The 20,609-nt window shown below is 47.9% G+C and overlaps 1 protein-coding gene across 1 annotated transcript in view; it reads right to left on the bottom strand.

Moving 5' to 3' along the window:
• Positions 1 to 20,609, bottom strand: part of WDR97 (WD repeat domain 97) — a 474,462-nt gene that overhangs the window by 225,709 nt on the left and 228,144 nt on the right. The window contains exon 14 of the mRNA XM_086966430.1: positions 4,242 to 4,397. Coding sequence (XP_086822556.1) covers positions 4,242 to 4,397 — 156 coding nt within the window. The remainder of the gene's footprint in view (positions 1 to 4,241; positions 4,398 to 20,609) is intronic.

Below are 20,609 nucleotides of genomic sequence, written 5' to 3'. Positions count from 1 at the left end.
ACCTGGTAATTGATAAAGTGCTGTTACTCTTATCTCACAGGTTGTTTCCCATTATCAACTTGTGGGCATCCTGTCAACTTTTGGCTTCACCAGAAGCTGCTTCCACAGCTGTTGGGAGCTTTGTGCGTGCATCCTGTATACCTATATGTGCATCATGTGATGCTTCAGCCTTTGCATGTATGTGTGCCCATGCCACTATAGGTATGTTGTACATGTGTTCACCTACAACACATCTCAATGGAGTGGTATAAAAAGACGTTGCATCTGCCACTGAGTAGGAGAGTGGGTTGATGTTTTTTGCTGGTGTCCAGTGGCCGAATCTCAGCCATTTACTTAAGTACGGAGTCCTGGAGGAGGACCTCTAGGTGGAGAACTTTACCTCCATGCTCTTTCAGGAGCAACACAGATGTGCAAAGCTTGGCTCATGTAAGCCCATGCACTTAAGCTAAGCTAAGATGGGGTATCATTATAGAACACTCTGCTCCTCTGTCAGAAGGTGGTCATTACACTTGAAAATGCAGATGTTGTCCATCAGATAGAACAGGTCTGAGAACCAGACTAGATAAGGCCAGCCCATAGATAGCAGGATGTCCAAGCACCTGGACTCTACCTGAACTCCACAAGAAGGCCCAACCATCCAGCAACTGCCCCCTTCTCGCGAACTGGGTAGACTCCCCATCCAAGAAGTGAACCTGTTGGATCTGGTGTTCTGGCGAGTTCCTTGCAATGTGGCCCTACACCTGTACTTTGAGGTGTGTAAGGTCCCCACAATCTGCAGAAGAGGTATACCACCAAAAGGTAAGGCTCATGTTCTGTGCATTGAAGGTAGGAACCATGGATGTTTTGAGTTGGAAAGCTTGGAATGAAAGTCCAGTAGTGGGCCCTGACGTTGCGCCATATGACACTGCAGGGAAAGTATATAAAGCATCATGTGGGCATGTCTACCCATTGTGGTCGGGTAGCAGATGTTCTGAAACACCGTATTTCCAATTTCTTATATCCTGAGGACAAAGCAACATTAGCCGGTGGCCTAGAATGAAAGGTTTCTAGCCGTGAATGCCACCAACTGCAGCATGCAGAAAGTCTTAGTAGTTTCTGTGCATGGTACTCAGAGATTTGGCCATTGCCCTCTTGTTCTGCTGAAGGACCCCATTAATAAAAGATTGAAACATTCCCATCAAAGGGAAGGCTGATGATTTTCTCCTCGGCCTCATGCTTAAAACCCCAAAAGCTACAGAAGTTGAGTTCCTCGGCTATCTCCGAAGGGGTTGGTGCCTCCCTGTGCTTTCACTTTTATGAATTGCCCAAACAATACGAGGGAAAGGCCTCCCACGCTTACTGATTTTTGTAAGTCATACAAATGAACTGTAGGCTGCAGATAAAACTAATCAAGCCGTGCACGCAAACAGTCTGGAACATTGGAGCCTCAGTACAAAGAGAGCTAAAGCCCCTGTCCCCTGGACCATGTACACTGAGAAGCAGTCCCTATGAAAATACTAAAGATTTCTAAAAGTATTTAGGAGTTCCCCATGAGTGATGTCCCACCGATGCTTCAGTTTAAAGTCCAGTGCACCGTAACAGAATGTCAAGTGTCCAGGATTGCAAGATATCAATCATCTCAGATCATGAGCTCTCAGTCTTCGAAGGGAGGAGCCAGGGTGCTCCAGTTTCATGACCTATTGTGTAAGAGGAGACCATGTGACTGTAAACTTGCTCTCAGTCTGAGCCAGTTTATGCCTCCACGATTCTGCTGCCATCATGTGCCGTAACATATGAAACACAGGGCTGAGTAAGAGGAGACCAGAACAGTGCAATAGATTGTCCAGGCACCTCTAGCCTGTCGGCAAGGAAGGTCCGATCCTGTGTGGTCGGTCTTTCCATTCGATTAGATCGAAGCCTCAGGACTACAATTGTGGGGTTTGGAGGGATGGGGAGCCCCAGGACCCCTTTAATGTGACTAAGAAACTCCTTCCACAAAATTTGGATGATTGGGCCGGCACACCAGATGTCGCACAGAAATCTTTAGCAGATGTCTGGTGTGTTGGGGAAAATGGAGTGAGTGCTTGTTGCTGTCATATACCATTGGTACTTTACTTGTCTGCTGCCTCACAGTGCTTAATTGCTCGATAGGCTTTGGGTACGTCGAACCGGAACTCTGTCCATTCCTCCTTTGCCATTTCCCACCTAACCTGCTGTCTTTTTTTGATTGTGGTAAGCCTCCCTGGTCATCTGCCATCTGTACACTGCTGGAGATTGGCCCAATCATGAGGATGGAGGAGAAATCATGAGATGGTCCCAATTCGATAGGCTGGGACTGTCAGAGACTGCCTAAAGGAGGAGGTGAATTTGACTACCTATATCAAGTCTACTGAGAAAACTAAAAGTTGGTCCACTGGTCTGCAGAGACGTGTTTGATCTCTTTGGTACAAAAGCCTTGCAGCACTGTACTGATAAAGAGACCAGTGTCATCCCACAGTAAACGGCAGCATTGAGACACTAAAATGAGGAGCTGGGCTCAATGGGGGAACAGAATGGAGCAAGAGAGGTCTGGTCTTTCAAGGATCATCATCTTTCAGCTGTTCCATGCCCCTTCCCTGCAACTTGAACACAGAGGTTGTCTGGGGCTTGAAACTGAAAAAAGAGTACTCGCCACCATATATCCATCTCTGAGTCATCTCACTAATGATGAAATGGAACGCCCCTGGTGGGGTTAGTGCAACTTTAATCTGACAGTCCAGTTCCATGGGCCCCTCGCACTAGATGGATGTAATCTGGGTCTGACCTTGCAATTGGTTGGACAAATGACATGAATGGATTAAAGCTAGGTTGTTACAGTAGAAGCTCCCTGGGAAGATGAAGGAAAAAGATGGAGTAAAGAAAGAGCAAAAATAAAATCCAAAAAGCCAGAGAAAGCAGTATTGATTAATAATGTTCAGAACAAAAACTTGAAGTGGCAAGAGTGGACATGCACACAGGTCTGAAGCATTCCTCGGATATATGCATGCATGTATGTATGCATAGTATGAGCCAGCAAAGCTAAGATTTAACATCCAGTGAAGCAGTTTCACCTCCTGTAGTTCGGTGACAAAGTGTCCACAAATTGAGAACGGAAGAGAGCCAGGATTTTAAAATATTCTGATTTGTCATTTCCCAAATAACCTGTAAAATTAGCTAAATCAGGGTGCTTTCAAATTATCAATGAAGTTTAATCTGCAGTACATTAATAATAAAACAGGAGAGAGTAATGAGAGTGAAATATGGGCCAGAAAGAAAGACAAAGATTACATTGTGGATGTGAATTTGTATGTTAGTGCCTGCAAAGTAATCAATAAAAAAAAAACTGAAATATAAATTAACCTATTCTTTTCAACATCCTTTTGTGTGTCCTTCATCAGCATAAGTAAAGATAAAAAATTACTTCATATCAAATGAAATGGAAACTAGTTGACACTGGCCCTATTCTCTTGAAACAACACACAAATCCCAAATTAAAAAGGGAACGAAGCCACATCTAGGTTTAGCAGACCATCCGCTCCAGAGCAGTGTAGAGCTCCTGAGGTCTAACTAATACTGATGAGCCAGAACAGAAAAGACAGTCGCCTTTGAGTACTGTGGTTTTGCACCTGTGAGGCATGAAAAAGGACAATGAGTGAAACGTCGCGCACTGCAGAAAATGTACCCTGATTTCAGGTGACACAAGAGGGCGATGAAGATGCTGTGACGCTACACGAAGAACAGCGGGAAGAAAATAACCAGTAGCCATGCCAGAGGTAAAAAGACAATAGGTTTTCCAGGTTGTTACATGCTCTGAGATAGGAAAATTGGCCTGCAAGTGGCAGATGAAGATGACCAAAAGCAAAGCTGGAATGGACTGGTGATCAGGGTGAACGGTGACCTGACTGCACTTATACCTATGACATCTACACGTTACAGTTCAGATTGCGTCCAAAAATTCTCTATGGTGTATAATTCACAACCATTTAATGAAAATCCTCATAGAACGTGCAGGGTTCACAAGACTGTGCATTCAGGGAAAATCCTAAAATGTTAAAAAATCTGCATGGCAATGTCTAAGAAGGATGCCCAACACTGACACAAGAGGTGTGCTTTTTTAACCAAAGAGAATAAGATTAAGAAAGAGATTTAGAATGAAGGGAGAAGTTAAAGGACGATCAAAGTAAAGGTTTAGTCAGGGTCTGCGGGTGCAAGTTAATATAGGATAGGTGATTTCAATCTCTTACCTTTTGATACATTTGTGAAATTAAGCATTGATTCAGGGCTTCCAGAGGGTCAGGAAAGAACCCTTTCCACTTGATGGGGTTATAAGGGTTCTCTTTAGGGGGAGGCAGAGGGGGCCTCAGTAGGTCATCAAGGTCAAATGGGTCCACTTTAGGGATCTGTGAGGACATAAGACAAAGAAAGAAACATGAGAGTTCCATGCAGGATATTTACACATACATTTATATCATCAATTACTCTGTTATTAGCTTCACACTATCTGACTGTTTTCATGGCTTCCAGCAGTAATGATAATGGATCTCCCAAAACGATGTGGATATCGACACCTGTCGCACAACATACACTGTTGTGTCGTTGGATTTGATTTATTTTTATTGAAATACAGCATAGCATAAGACAAAATGAATTTGTACAAAATCAATGCTATTACCTTTCAAAACAAATTTTAGTATTAAATCATTTTTATTGAAGGGTTATCACACAAATGATCATACATTGACTGGCATAGTTAACACATTCGTTGGTATAACGAGAATTTAAGACTCAAGGGGTTAATGAATCCAACCATGCTAATGGGAATGTAGACTGGCAAAGAGAGTTAATGTATGCAATCCTGTAATAAGAAAAAACTGAAAAAAGAACACATAACTAAACCCCCCTCTCTAATCCACTACCCGACCCCTCCCACCCACCCCCGTGTTCAATGTCCACCGCCTGTTCCACCCAGGTCCCCCTCTCGCTTAACTGGGTCCTCCACCCTCTGTCTCCGAGAGACGCAGTAATCTAAGGTATCGGGACAGGTGACCTCACGGAACTCCGAAGATAGAAAGGACAAGAAGGGCTGTCACAGCTCTGCATATTTGGCTCCCTCCCCAGCTGCTGTCAGCGAGAGCTTTTCCATGCCAAGCACTAGCCAGAGGCAGTGGAGCCACCCATGTAGTGTAGGAACATGCGCAGTCCGCCAGTGTGTGAGAATGTTTTGCGTTGTTGAGCCCAGCGCGATCTCAATCAGAGGACCTCTGCGGGAGCGCAGCGGGTATGTCAGGGAGTTTGGTAGCCCTAGGAGAATGTATGATGGGATACGGGGGATCTCTGTATCAAAGTGCACATTAAACATAGTTGTTTACTTATAAATCTTTGTAAGTAGTACTGCTTTTAAATCCTTTGCGCCAATTCATTTTAATAATGCTTGTGATATTTACATATACAAATGCTTATATGCAAATTCGCTAACTTTTCATTGCAATTATGACTGCACAAACCATGTGCCCTGAATGAATTTTTATGACCCAAAAATAAGGATGGGAACGATATATAAGAAAGTGTACATTTATTACAATTTCCTAATAACACATTTGAAGAAGTGTGATTTTTCAATTAAAGTAAGGTGACAGGTGTATTTTATCTATATATCACAACAACATAAACTTTACAATACAGAAAACAGTATGGTGTTTGCTGATTCCAACAGCTGCATGGAAATGGAGCTAATCATAATAATATTGCCACATTTTTTTTTTTTTTAAATTTTTAAAACCTTTATTGTAATAAGGCACACAGCTATTCAGCCTAACATCCCGGAGGCAAGGCAGCAAGGTATCAGAACGGTCATAGTGCCAAGCGATTCATGTCAGAACAATGCAGGTTGTTTTTTATTTTATATACACACAGAAACGTGAACAGAAGCGCCCGGGGGCGCAGAAAAGGCAATGGAAGGAAAAAGGACCATGAGTCAGTAGGAGGCGGCAGAGGCTAGAGAAGTTGTAGAAAAGAATTAAAACAGGATGCGGTAAAATAGGGGGGGGGGGGGGAAGAACAGGAGAATCAGAACAAGAGTAGCATAGCTGTTGTCAACGTCTATGGCGATAAGCGTTCATCACGGGGCACCGGTTCAGGTGGTAGACACAAATCACCTCTGTAGGCGTTCCAAGCTCCCCACACCTTATTCCATGTCTGAGGCCGCCCCCTGGCAGTGTACACAGTCTTTTCACGCAACATGCACCAATCCATGTTGGCCTTCCATTGCACCACCAGGGGGGCCACGTTAGATCCCCATTTCTGCGCTATGTCCCGTTTAGCAACCATATTGCCCAGTGTAGCCCATCGGGTCTGCGCCGTGCTGTAGTCATTTGGCTCCCAGACATTGAGGAGGCACCTACGCGCCTCTGCAGCTAACTCCACTCCAGTCACCTCCCGCATCACTCTATGGACCCTCTCCCAGTAAGGGGCAATAACGGGACACTCCCACAATATATGCAGAAAAGTGGCAAGGGCTCCGCAGCCACGACGACAAAGGCCATCTGGCGAGAAGCCCATATGCACAAGCCTGGGGCCGGTAACGTACACTCGGTGAAGGATTTTGAACTGGACCAGCCGCAGACGTGAGGAAATGGCAACCTCCTTGGGGGAGGACACAGCACTCTGCCAGTCCTCATCGTCCAATTCTAGCCCATCGGCCACCCACTGCCCCCGCAAGCGCTGGAGGAGGTCCACCTGAACGTTTATTAGCTTTTTGTAGGACAGAGAGATGGCGCTGTCCGGCATATGCCCGTCCAGCACTCTGTCCTCCAAGGGAGAGCTCTCGGGGATGACACCCTCCTCCGGTCTGGCGGCGGCTATTGCGTGTTGCAGCTGGGCGTAGCGGAAGAACTCCGTCCCACTCAATTTATACTCTGCCTGCAGCTGCGGGAAAGTCTTGACCTCCGCCCTGGAAAGCATGTCCTCAACCCTCGAGATCCCTATGAGGTCCCACTTGTCAAAGCCCTTGGTGTGCCAGAGCTTGCCCAAAATGTCGGAATCGAAGAGAGGGGTGAATTTCGTCAGTCTGCCCTGCCAGCCCTGTATCTTATTAACCGTTCGCCACGCGTGGACCGCCGCCTTGGTCGGGCCCGTGAGGTCCCGATCAAAGGATCTAGAATAGAGGGCGCAATAGTAATTGCCCCCGTGCAAGATCCATCGGTCCATGGCATAGCCGGGGCTGTCCACGGGACCGTAAAAACCATGGTTAATAGCGGTAAGTTGAGAGGCCCAGTAGTACCTCCGCACGTCTGGTAACGCAATGCCCCCGTCATACCATGGCATGGTAAGCTTCTGGACAGCGACACGAGGTCGACCATCCCAAAGAAGGGCACGCTGCAGACTCTCAACCTCCCTGAAATAGCGGGCCGGAACAAGGTCCTGAGTATTCTGCAAGGCATACAGAAACCTGGGCAGGGACATCATTTTAAATAACGCCGCACGGCCCAGTAGCGAGAGAGGGAGTTTACGCCAACTCTCCACATCCCTCCGCAGTCGGTGGAGCGGGGGGAGTAAGTTGTGGTCATACCTTGCCTTAGGGTTGTGCGAGATGTAAATCCCCAAGTACTTAAAGCCTTGACCGGCCAGTTGTATGTTGCAACCTCTGGGGAGGCGCGGCGTGTCACCCTTGAGGATGTAAAGGGAGGATTTGGCCCAGTTAATAATCAGGCCGGAGTAGCGTCCGAACAACCTGAGCACATCACACGCCACAATAAGCGACTTGCAAGGGGAGGTGAGGTAGAGCAGGATGTCGTCTGCGTACAGGGAGACCCTGTCCTCAAAGCCCGGGGACCAGGAGATCCCATGCAAGTCAGGGTGCGAGCGCAGCATCGCCGCAAGAGGCTCTAGAGCCAGCGCAAACAGGAGCGGAGACAAGGGACAGCCCTGTCTGGTGCCGCGTTGAAGCGCAAAGGGAGCAGACAAGCGACCGTTAACCGTGACAGCAGCCAGAGGGCTAGCATAAAGGAGTTGCACCCAGCCCAGGAAACCCGGTCCAAACCCAAGTTTCGTCAGCACCGCCCACAAATAGTTCCATTCCAGGGAATCAAAGGCCATTGTGGCATCAAGGGAGGCCAATACCGCTGGTTCCGTAATGGCGTGAACCCTGGCCATTACCCCATGCAGGCGTCTCAGGTTAAGGGCAGTATTGCGGCGGGGAATAAAACCGGACTGGTCCGGGTGCACCAGGTCGCTTATAACCCCGATCAGCCGATTAGCCAACAGTTTGGCCAGGATCTTGGGTTCAGCATTGAGGAGAGAAATGGGGCGGTAGGACCTACAAACATCACGCGGCTTGCCATCCTTATGGATAACCACTATAGTGGCCAGACGCTGGTCCAGGGGAAAGACACCATCCTCGCGGGCACGGAGGAACATATCCTTCAAATGAGGGGAGATCACGTCCGGCCGGATCTTATATAGTTCAACCGGTATACCATTGGGTCCGGTTGCTTTGCCTGCACGCAGAGCGCGGATCGCCAGAGCGATCTCGTCCGCAGTGATGTCCCGGTCCATGTCGACCCTGTCCTCCTCCGAGAGACAAGGAAGGTCTATCGCCGAGAGGAATTCAGATGAGTCAGCCTCGGAGCGATCCGACCCGGATGTATAAACCCCCCGAAAATAGTCCGCAAAAGACTCGGAAATGGCACTCGGATCAGTAACCACCACACCGTCCTCACCCAGGATCTCCGGGACCACCCGGCTTGCCATTTCCCGCCTGTCCAACCAGGCCAGCAATTTACCAGCCTTGTCCCCGACATCGTAGATGCGGCCTTGCTGCTCCTTCGCTAAGATCAGGGCTGTGTTCGTGGCGAGATCGTGATACTCCGATTGTTTCAGAGAGAGTTCATGCAGGAGAGAGGGGTCGGGCTCAGGCCCCAGGCGGGATTCGAGATCCAGGACCTCCTCCTCAACTTGCATAAGATCAGCATCACGAGTTCGTTTAGCCGCCGCGATGAGAGCCAGGGCTTCGCCCCGCAACACTGTTTTGAAGGCCTCCCACAGAGTGACCGCAGAGCCCACGGATCCAGTGTTTTCAGTAAAATATAGGCCGATGGCCTTAGCCAGAAGTGCTCGCGTGTTATGGTTGCGGAAATACCAGGGATTTACCGCTGCCGGGCGGCTGGACAGAAGGACCCCAAAATCAAAGGAGATCCACAGCGGCGAGTGATCGGAAACGCCCCTCGCCAGGAAACGCGCCTCTGAGATGGCAGGCGACTGCGCCGCCAGGGTGAGGACATAATCCAGGCGGGACAGACTTCCATGGGCACCGGAAAGGAATGAAAACTGACGAAGCGCCGGATGCAATAACCGCCAACAATCCACCAGACCCATAGAGTCAAGGAAGGTCGGCAGCCACGTTTGGGAACCCAGGAGGTCTCTCGGTGGCTGGCGATCCAGAGTACCAGAGCAGACTGAATTGAAATCACCCCCTAGGATCAACAGGCCCGAAGGCAGGGACAAAATGGCGCCCCCAAGGTCCTGGAAGGTGCTAGATTGGAGGCCAGGGGGAACATAAACTGATAGCAGGGCCAAGGAACGCCCCTCCCATCTTCCCGCCACCGCTGCGTAGCGTCCTCTATCATCCAGGAGCGTGACATCTATTTCAAGAGGTAGGGACGCACGTACAAGGATGCCCGCCCCCCGTGAGCCCGAGGAGAACCCAGAGTGGGCAACCATTTTGTAACCCCTACGATTCAGGGCCCTGCAAGAGTTCCCCACTAAGTGCGTTTCTTGTAATAATACAACATCAGGCATGTTCCTTTTTAGCAGTTGAATCACCACCCCTCTCTTAACCCGATCACCTAATCCATTGACATTCCAGCTAAGCACTTTCAATTTCCTACCCCCCATCCCCGAACAACCCGCCCCACCCGACTCCATCTAACTCAAACGTCAATTGCATATGAGAACACACAGTCCATTGCCTCAAGGAAGAAAAAGAGATAGAACAAACAAACAACAAAACTCCCAAAGTTGCACCCCCCACCCTGCACCCCTGCATGTGACTAAAAAGCCCCCCCAACCAGCAGTGTGCCTGTCGCCCCATAACTACTCTACAAAAAGACACCCAGAGGAGTAAGGAATCTCTGCGAACACCTCCCGCCACCCTCCATGTACTAACAGGAAAGACAGTACGGCATCTCAAAGCCACATTAGATAGGCCACCGAGGCAAGCAAGAGAATCAATTAATCACCCACTACAGAACCAAGTCTCATAGGTCCGAGCCGCCGACAGCGCCACCCTCATGGTCCTCCTGTGCTTCTCGGCGCGGTGGTAGAGTGTCCAGCCATTCACTAACGTTCTCAGCGAAGTCAAAGAACAGGGCGCGACCCTCGTGTTCGATCCGGAGCTTGGCAGGGAACATCATAGAGTACTTGAAGCCTAGGTCTCGTAGTCTTCGCTTCACCCCAGCATAGCTCTGGCGCTGTCGCTGAACCGTCCTGGTGAAATCTGGGTAGAAATGGACATCAGCATTTTGGAATTTAAGTGGTCCATGTCGCCTGGAAGCCTGCAGGACAGCATCCCTGTCACGGAAATTAAGCAGCCGGGCCACGATGGGTCTAGGTGCCACGCCCGTCTTCGGCGGGCCACCCGGTACTCGATGGGCACGCTCCACCGAGAAAAAGTTGCTGAGGCCAGGCGGGGCCAGATGAGTCCTGATCAGGTCTTCAACGAGGAGGTCCGTCGCCGCTTCCTCCGAACCCTCCGGCACACCGACAATGCGGACGTTCTGCCGCCTGGCCCGGCTTTCAAAATCATCCAGCCGCCTCGCGAATTGCTCCGCTGTCCTCTGCAGGTTCCGGACCTCAGTTTGCAAGTCCGAGACGTCCCCCGTAAGACTGGTTGTCTTGATGTCCAGATTCTTAACCCTATCATTGGTTTTGCCCAAGTCGGCTCTGATGAGGGACAGATCAACGGCCATGCCATCCACCTTGTGCGTGAGGACTTCATGCTGTTGCTGCATGTCCGCCCGGAAGTTCGTAATGGCTCCCATAATGTCGCTCAAGGTGGGCTCAGAGCCCTCCGGCGAGCCCGAATGTGGGATGCTCTTGGCCGAGGGACCAGTAACAGGCGGTGTCTTCGGCTGAGTATAGCGCTCAATCCGATTCTGCTGCTGTTGCGATTTACTGCGCACTCCTCTGTTAGACGGCCTGTCGAGGTCCCCCTTGCCCGCCATGTTAGGTCCCAGAGAACAAAGGGCTATGCCAGGCAAGTCCAAGCCCAGAGAGTCGAAGATGTTTCCGGGGTGACAATGGGATACCGTCCCAGGTTAGCTCCGTAGTCCAAATAGCACCGCTGTCCAGTACACTTCTCCGCTGACGAAGGCAGGCAGGCACTCCGCAGAGCAGCAAAGCGTAGCGGCGGAGTCCGCAGAGACAATGGCACCGAGCTGGTACGGAGTCCCACTCGACGTAGCTCCGGGTAGGAGACACCGATTTGAATTCTGAAAACGGTGCTCGCCTCAGTGAGCCCTCAGCAACGAGCATCCACCCTCGTGGATCAGGAGTACGGGCAGGATAGTTGCGGAGGATCGGAAGGTCCGCGGAGCTCCGAGCTTACGCGGCCATCTTGGTTGCCCGCGAAGCTCCTCCCCCCAATATTGCCACATTTGACTGGAATTACAATTAAAAGGTGTTGAAAATGTGTTTGTGTGCACGGAGTTGATAGAAAGGACTAGAAACAACAGGTGTACAGCATGATGTACATATCTAGAATTTGGTCAAAATTGAAGGGGGGGGCGGTCTTTTACATATTTCACCCACAATCTCCCACCCAGGATCACACCACAATTCACATACATTTGGAAAAATCTATTGTGTAAAATTTCTACATCTTTAAATTAATTCAATAAAACTATTTCAATATCATTATAATATATAGCCATGTTGTCCTGACTTCTTTGACTAGGACTACGGAACCCAGAGCCTATGCTCATGGAATGCCAGATATCAATTTTGTATGGTGCAGTCAGCATAATTATTGCCCTAGAAGGAACAAATAGAACATCACTTGATTTCTTGAAGTTTATATGATGGTGAATTCAAAGATAGGCCTCTTACCTTCGTCACAAAGATGGCAAATATGAAAGGTTACCTTCAATGTGATTCTGGTACCCCTAATCCTTGCTTTTTCCCTATTCACCACCTGTTAAGAATGACCTGTGCCAAGGACAGGACTGAAAAAGGCTATTTAAAATAATTCAGTCACTTTGAAAAGGCTTTCTAACTCCTCTGGTGAACGTCTCTCACCACACTGCACAGGTGCACCACCAACTGTTCCCATCAAGTACCTACCTCGTATCTCTGCATTTTTTTTATTCTATAAGCGGGCACGGTCAGTGGGTTGAAAAAGAGAGAACAAAAACCAAAAGAACCATCAGGAAGGTGGCCCTTCTTAATTGAAAGCTGTGTCATTTTTGACTGATGATTCATAATTTCAAAAAGCAAGTAGACTGTTCTGTGTTGTAGCTCAACTATCTGTCTGAACATCGTAATACAGTCGGCTGCATATGGCAAAAGTAGCCTTAGTTGTCCAGAGTATGACCAAAACATGTTGACAGGATTATGCAATGTTTTCTTAGACAAGTAAGCATAAAGTCCCGGATGAAAAGCTACATTTAGTAAAACGCTCATAGGATGAGAGAGTGCGGATACAACCCAAGCGAAGCACACACAGTACTCCTATGGTCAGTAGAGGTATTCCACCAGAGTCAGGCCTCAAACTGAGCTTTGAACTTCAAAAAAGCTATAGTAGAGAAGATAATTTGATAGTGGATCTGGACTTTTTTTCTTGGGAAAGGCCTCTTATGTGTCACACTACCATGAGCCAGCCTGAAACAATTTCCATCAGCTGAGTCTTTGATGAAGGTGGCTGAAGGTCTGCAGAGACAGAGATGATCTCACTAGAACATGCCTTGCTGTGTTGGCTGATAGACGGGAGAGCTGTAGCCCCTGATTGGAGCGATGAGGTGGAGGAGCTGCTAGTCTGGTGGATGCGAGGATGCAGTGCTCTGAGGCTCAAAGAGCAGTATTTGAGAAGTTCTGACCCAGCCCTGCGGTTGTGATGGTGGGGGCTCAGACACCTGAATTTATGGCTGTGTTGAGGTCTGACATAGCAGCAAACTGCAAGATCCTCAGAGAGTTGTGCTCTTAGCCTGACCCAGCCTGCAGCTTAGCTTATAGTAATACTGTGTGCTGTGACTTGCCTTTGAATTAATGAGAAAGCCGAAAGGTGCAGTGGCTCAGAGAGGTGAAGATACAAGTGTTGTGAAATAACACAGTGAAACATCTGGTCACATCAAGCGCAGGTTACCATTATTGAAGAAGCTACAGCCTGGCAGCTCAGAAACTCGGCTGATGACCAAGCAATGGTTGTCTGGGGGTTACAAGAGTCTTCCACCCATTGGTGCCTGCCTAGCTTCTCCCTCCTCTCTACCACCAAAAGCAAAGGTTATGTAAACAATGGCAAAGAGAAGATGTTTCCCTCCCAGGCAGGTCGCTCCCCCCGCTGCTGTATTGTTTTTAGCTGTACTTGTCTTGTTTTGCATTGCCTAATTTCCTTTTTCTCTCCCTCCTGTTAACTTTCTGTGCCCTGTTTTGCCTCTGCTCCCCTCGCCGTCCCTCACCCATTTTTTCCCGCCGATGCGTCAATGTGGCCCAGTCTCCCTGCTCACCCATTCACTGCCCCGCTCCCGTCTCCCAGGTGCTCCTCCCTTCCACCTCCCCTTATATGGAGGACACACAGAGGGCATGCCTAAGGCAAGCCCGTCTGCACCTGTATGCACCTAGCCCGTGCCCAGCGCCAGACCCCTGGCCACCACGAACGTCACAATGATCGCCTCCGCTACGATGCCTGCACCCTCCACGCACTCAACACCGGACGATCACACACCTGCTTCCTGGCTGCCCCGAAACGCACCCAAGGACCCTTCGCCTGCCGGAATGCCGCTTCACCAGCATCCGACCCGCCATTCTTCCCGCCATAACAAGACTCAACCACCTCAGATGCATACTCCTATACACCCGCTCTGCACGCAAACACGCCATCGAACTCTGGGACCTGCTCGACACATCCCCCAGACGTCGCCTTCCTGACAGAGACCTGGATCAACGACTCCTCAGCACCGGACATCACCATAGCCATCCCGGACGGCTACAAGACCACCCACAGAGACCGCGCCAACGGAAAAGGAGGGGGAATCGCCATCATCCACAAGTCCACCCTCAAGGTCTCGACCAGCACCGATGACACCCTCAGCTCTGCCGAACACCTACACTGCCAGATCCACACCGATACCAACACCACCCTCCGAGGAACTCTGATCTGCAGAACCCCCGGACCCTGACCTCAATTCAGCGACTCCATCGCTGACTTCGTCAGCACGCCCTCACCTCCATAGACTACATCCCCTCTGCGACCTAAACTTCCACCTCGAGAACACCAACTCCACCACCTGTTGTGTTCGATTTTAGATTCCGAATGAATTTCCCAATTCATGCCCTTATATAGGTTCAATTCGTATTGCCCTTATAAGGGCATAGAAATCCAGGCCTTATTTAGGCATAGTCCATGCTACCCAAATACAGGCATAGCTACTTCCATCCGTTTATCTACGTCACAACGAGTTTTTGGAAAACCAGACTCTTAAGCCGTTAGGGACTTCCCCTTGCTTGGATATTGATTTCTCCAAGAACTCATTTATTATGCATGAACATCTATTCCTTAGGGGTTCATTCATGACGTTCATATGCCCGACTTTACGTCAATACTGGCATTCCTAAACACCTTCAAGGTATAAATATACCTTCACTTGCTATGGCAAAGCACTGTGTGGTTCGGTGCAGTTCGACTACCTACTTGCACGACGCAGCTCGCTATAGCAAGTGCCGAAGGAAGCCAACTCTCCAGCTGATGCACTGACCAGAAGCTGTCATCCTCCTGCCGAGAATCCAGCTCCAGTGTTTCTGACTCCCCTTGCGGGGTGTTGAGAAATCGAGTCCCAAGAAAGAGATACCAACCTCTCTCATTTTAAGATATAGAACTGATTAGAACCTAGAGAAACCTTTGGCTATTCTTGGCAAATCTATGCTAAAGACAACACCCACTTCTTCCCTCGTACTAGACCTAGGTTAGGTACACTGGGGTAGGAGTATTTTAAAAGCACCAGTTGAGTCTTTTAACCTGTGTTATTTATGTATGTATTTTAATATCTGTCATAGCAACATACAATGCTATTACAATATGTTTTTATATTACTGTTTACGCTGTACTTATTATACTTTGCATCTGTCTAACGATTGTAGCAGTTCACCTCTCTTACATGAGAAAGAAGACTGTATAATAAACCCTTTTTATTGAAACTCCTGTCTCTCTATTTCTGTGCAAACTCTGTAGAAACAAAGCATGCACAATTAACTGAGTGAACTAGTTATCTATTGTTTCCACGACTCTGAAGATATCGTTTCGATTCTAGGGGAAACAAAGATGTCATGTTTATGCAGTTGTCAGAGACTAATCCCTTCTTGCTTATTCAAGATAGTTTCTAGTGACCTCTGAGTTAGCTGGCACACACAATTAAGTTTAATATATTCACTAGAGACATACTGACCTCAGTCCTATGTCGAATCTATAGTGTATATTATTCCAATGCGCAGAGCCTATTGAGAATATAGGAACTACACTACATGGCGCCCAACGGTTTGGTAAGGCACTCATTTAACGCTAGATACTGCAGTAACCCAGTCGTGCTTTTCTCAGAGACCCATTTTTCCCATAATACTCCAATAGACGTCTAGACTTGGTAAAAGGGATCATATCCGGCGTAGTAGCTTTTTGGTTTGTTCAACGTTGAAGGATAGAGTGTTACAAAATATTGTGCACCTTATCTTTGTTCCCTTGAAACTTGCTCTGCAAACTTTCAGTCAACAAAATGGCCAACAAAGATAATCTCGGGGCCATGGAGCTGCGGCTGATCCAGCTGATGCAGCTTTTAACTTTACAGGTTTCCAAGAAACCGATGCGAATGCTATAGTCTTTTCTCAAAATTTAAGGAAAGCCATCACTATAAAACTTATAAAACATGGCCTAACATCAAGAGCTGGTAGGGCAGTTTTTGTGATAGAGGCACATGAATATCACCAGACAGAGGTATTCTATTCATGGATAGTTTTCCCAGAAGCAAACCCAGTAACACACGTTTCACTTCTACAAAGAAGATGATCCACCAAATGAATACATTCCTTTCGAGGATATTGAAATTCCATTAACATACCTGGAGCAGGAGCTCTGGTTTAAAGGCGCCCTAAAACATTGAAATCACATTACCAGGCTCGGTCCACTAGGTGGACCAGGAGCAACATGGTTGGCTTTAGCCGGCTACACACCTGACTCAGACATTGAATCAATGTCGGACGAGGACTTACTTAGTAACATACAAAACTTAATCGAATTATACAGTTAAAAGTATTTACTAAAAACATTCCTACTCCTTCTAAAAAGAAGTGGGAAAAAAGCAAACAAACTTCTAAAGAGAAGCGTTCTCATTCCAGAGGTAGGTCTCCTCAAAAGGGGCCCTCTGAAAGGAGGTATAACTTCAGGAATAGGGATAATTTGAGTAAACCTGATAGATATCAAAATACTGATACACGTTCCTCTCATACCTTTCAGACTTCATCACAGAAATCAGAAAGAAGAGGACGGTCAGAAAACAAAGAAGAACACGTGAATCCACAGACGATCAACGCGTTCAGAAAAACAACAAGCTTTAATTTACCAAAAAGAAGGTAGCAGGTCTAAAAATCAGACATGCCGAGGATCTTGAGGACACAACTCAAGAACGCAGAATGGGGAGGAGCCAAGATGGCGGACGGACAGGACGTGTGAGCTCCCGGCTCCGCGAACCGTCTGCTGTTTTCACGAAATCCTGATATTTATTCTCGCCTACGACGTGAGCAAATGGAGCCACGAACGCGTTGATGCTAATCGCGTTCCTCCGAGGTCCACGCCGGCTGTTTTGATCGAGGATTTGCAACGTTTGCCGACTTCCGACTCTGCCCCCAGACTCTGCCCTGATCGCCGCCGCCGGACACCGCTGGTTACGTTCGGTGAGACAAGCTGTGGCAGGGCCGGCGTTTAGAGGAACGTTGCCGACTGCGGAGGTGGGTGGTTTGGCGAAACTCCCTTCAGCGACGGAGTGGGTACTTGTGAGGTTGGGGCCGTGCAAGCGACACTTCCTTTGTTGTGCGGCCAGCGGTCTGAGCGGCCTCCATCTTAGAGCGCCTCCTCCGCCGTGTACCACCCGCATCGACAGAAAGCTGGGGGCTCTCACACCGCGCGGGCCCCGTATTACGAGCCGTGTCTCCCTTGGTGGCTCTGACTGCTGTTCCTCCGTGCTATGGAGTCGCCCCCCCCCCCCCTCCGATGTGGGCTAACTGCAGGGATGGTGATGGCGCCTGTCTACCTCGCCGAAAAAGCGGATGCTCCCATATCCCCAACACTTGCTGCCTTGCCTATTTTCGAGATGGAGGGTGCTCTGGTGGCGTCGCTGCGCACTGCTACCAGGCCGATGCTGGGAAAAGACCTGAACTATGGCGACATCCTGATAGCCCTTACAGACCTAAAGGCGACATGGCGGCGAAACGCCCGAGAGCTGGAGCGAAAGATTGAAGAAGCTGTGCCTTACAAGGAACGACTGCGGCTGTCTGGCCCCCTACTACCTCTCATTCCTCTCGCGGCAGATACAATGTTGCGACATGAGAATATTGTGGAACGTTCTGTCCCTGGCTACAGTGTCGAGTGTTCCCTTAATGACGAAGCTGCAGTTACAAAGTCTCCTTCCACTCTGAACACTGAGACTTTGCCTCTGCAAGTGCTGCCATGGTCTTTTCTACATTGCTGGAGTGTGTGCCGTTCTGTGGAAAAAAGAATGTGCGTCATCTTGGGCATAGTGATGATCGGTGATTGGGAACACTCGCTTCCTCTTCCTCTGCTTCTTCTATGCCGAGAGCGGCCATCTTGCTCCTTTGTTCTGCCTGCGGTGCACTCGCAGCGGCGGCCATGCTTGGAAGGGTTTCAACGTTCAGGCCAGGGCTGATGTTGTCCCTCTCGTTGATTTTGCCTGATCGACTGGCTGTGCCCCGGACTAGAATACTTGCCGATATATTTGGTGTGTTGCATATGTGTAATTCACTATTTTAGATTGCAATTGCTATTACTTACCATGGTCTTCTTCATTTTGGGTTACACGTGATGTATCTGATTTTTGTCCCATCCTAACGGGGTGGGTGCATGTGCGGGCTGGGGGTCCGGGGATAATTATTGCTGTTGGTGGTCTCAAGCTTTGTTTTTGTTCGGCTGGGGGGGACTCGGGTTGGAACACTATCTTGATATACTTAGGGGCTCTATGTGGGATATCCCTCCTCATTAGTGGCAATGACTTTTGTACTCGTTCTGATATAGTTGATGGGTTGTAGGTCTTGTGCGGGTAGTGGAATCCGGGACTCCGAAATTATGGCCCTCCTCCGGGGTTAGGTATTTCGTGGGAGTTTTAGATTAGATTTCTCTTTTCTTGCTCCCTATATCTAAGGTGACATTATATCTTTTCTTTTCTTTCTTTCTTTTCTTTCTTATTCTATATTTCGGGTTTATGGGGCGACAGACGCGCTGCAGCGGGGGGTAGGCCATAGCCTTCGCATGCGTGTAGGGTGGGGGTTGGAGGATGGGTTTTCTTTTCCTTTCTGTTCCTATGGTGCCTTGTTTTTCTCCTTTAATTTATTCCTTCTTTCTTCTATTTTGGGTCCGTGTCGATGTTGCTGGCGGGCGGGTGGCGGTAGATAACTGTTAGAACCTTGGGTCTAATATCCTTGTTGCATACTTTCTTGCTGCCATGCCGCCTGGGGGGTTTTGTCATTTAAGTTGTTGGGCTGTGTCTGCCTATGTCGCTATCACTATATCAAGTCCACATGGACCCTGTTCCTTTCTTTTGGCTTACTTTTCCCTTTTATATTGAAACGAAATAGTTGGACTTTACTAGTTGCTATGAAAACTTTAAAATTAACCTTCATTGCTCCTGAGGCGTGTAAGCACATGATCTACAGTGTAACTGCTGACTACTTGCTAATTGTTATTGCTGTGCTGTTGCGTCACCGTATTGCATGCACCTGTGCTCAACAGTATTTGTGGCCGGCCTGAGGGTTGTGGGCCACTATTTGTACTTTTCTGGATGCACTAATAAAGGTTTTCAAAAATTTAAAAAAAAAAAAAAAAAGAACGCAGAATGGGCTCAGACAATGTTGGACAGCGCAGCAGAAGTCACAATAGCTCACCAGAACCTGAAGGATCTTCTGGAGACAGTGGACTAGAATAAATTCATTCAAGATGAAACTGCAGATACCAGGGTTAGTTCTCCAGATACGTTATATGAAATAACACTCCGGATGGAGGGAGACATACCAAGAAAAATAAAAGTACTCTTTTGGGAGAGACTTTCTAAGGGTTATCTTAAGTGGGATTTCTATAGGGCTCTGACACAGTGAGTTTCCTGGCGCTGAGGGTTATGACATTCTTCTGGCTGAACAAGACTGGACACCAGAATTTGTCAGGGAGTGCCCACATGGCGAAGACATCATTATGCCAGCCTTCTCTAATCCTTTTCCAATTCATTTAAAATATACTTATGCCAGGAAATGGGCAGTAGTCCAAGCTCCTGCATTATACAAAAATCATGTAGGATAGGATGAGGATTCTCCTCACCATAAAATCCAGTTAAAAAATCAACCAACTGCACAAAGGCATTACCATGTTAAGCAAGAAGCTAAAAAACATGTCAGGGAGATCTTAGATCAACTTGAATTCCAGGGGGTGATTGAAACATGCACCTCATCAAAATATCCAAACCAGACAATACATATCGTCTAGTATTGGATTATAGACATCTAAACTCTTTTTGCAAAACATTTGCAGTGCAAAATGCGCACAGTACAGCATTAATGAATAACATTGTGTGGAAAAAATATAAAACCAGATTAGATATTTCTAAAGGTTTCTTTTGTCAAAACATTGCACCCGAAAGTAGGTATTTGACCGCTTTCTCAATTATGGGGACACAGGGTCCCTTCTGTTGTCTCCCTTAGGGATTTAAGAATAGTCCTGGGTTATTCTCAGCAAGGGTAACAGAGATACTACAAATGTATGATGACTAGGCATTGTCCTATGTCGATGACATCTATCTGACAGACAATGACTTGGATAGGCACATGAACAGGGTGAACACCATTATATTGGGCTTCGCCTCTATGGGGTACAAATTCAATTTTAAGAAATAAAGAATTGCCCCTCTCAACGTCCTTTTCCTAGGATATGAATTATCAAGTGAAGGCAAAAGCCTGGCAGCCAACTTTTTAGAAAAGTATGCGCTGCTCCAACACCAAGAAACCTGAAAAACTTACAGTTGGTTCTAGGTTTCCTGAAATTCTGAAGAACTTACATTCTAAATTACGCAGAAAGGGTTAAACCTCTCTACGAATGAATCAAACCTGATTTTAAAACAGTAAATTGGACACAAAAACTCATA

This window comes from Lissotriton vulgaris, chromosome 4_1 (genome assembly GCF_964263255.1).
Source record: "Lissotriton vulgaris chromosome 4_1, aLisVul1.2, whole genome shotgun sequence".
Taxonomy (NCBI): domain Eukaryota; kingdom Metazoa; phylum Chordata; class Amphibia; order Caudata; family Salamandridae; genus Lissotriton; species Lissotriton vulgaris.
This window is presented reverse-complemented; position numbering and strand designations above follow the sequence as displayed.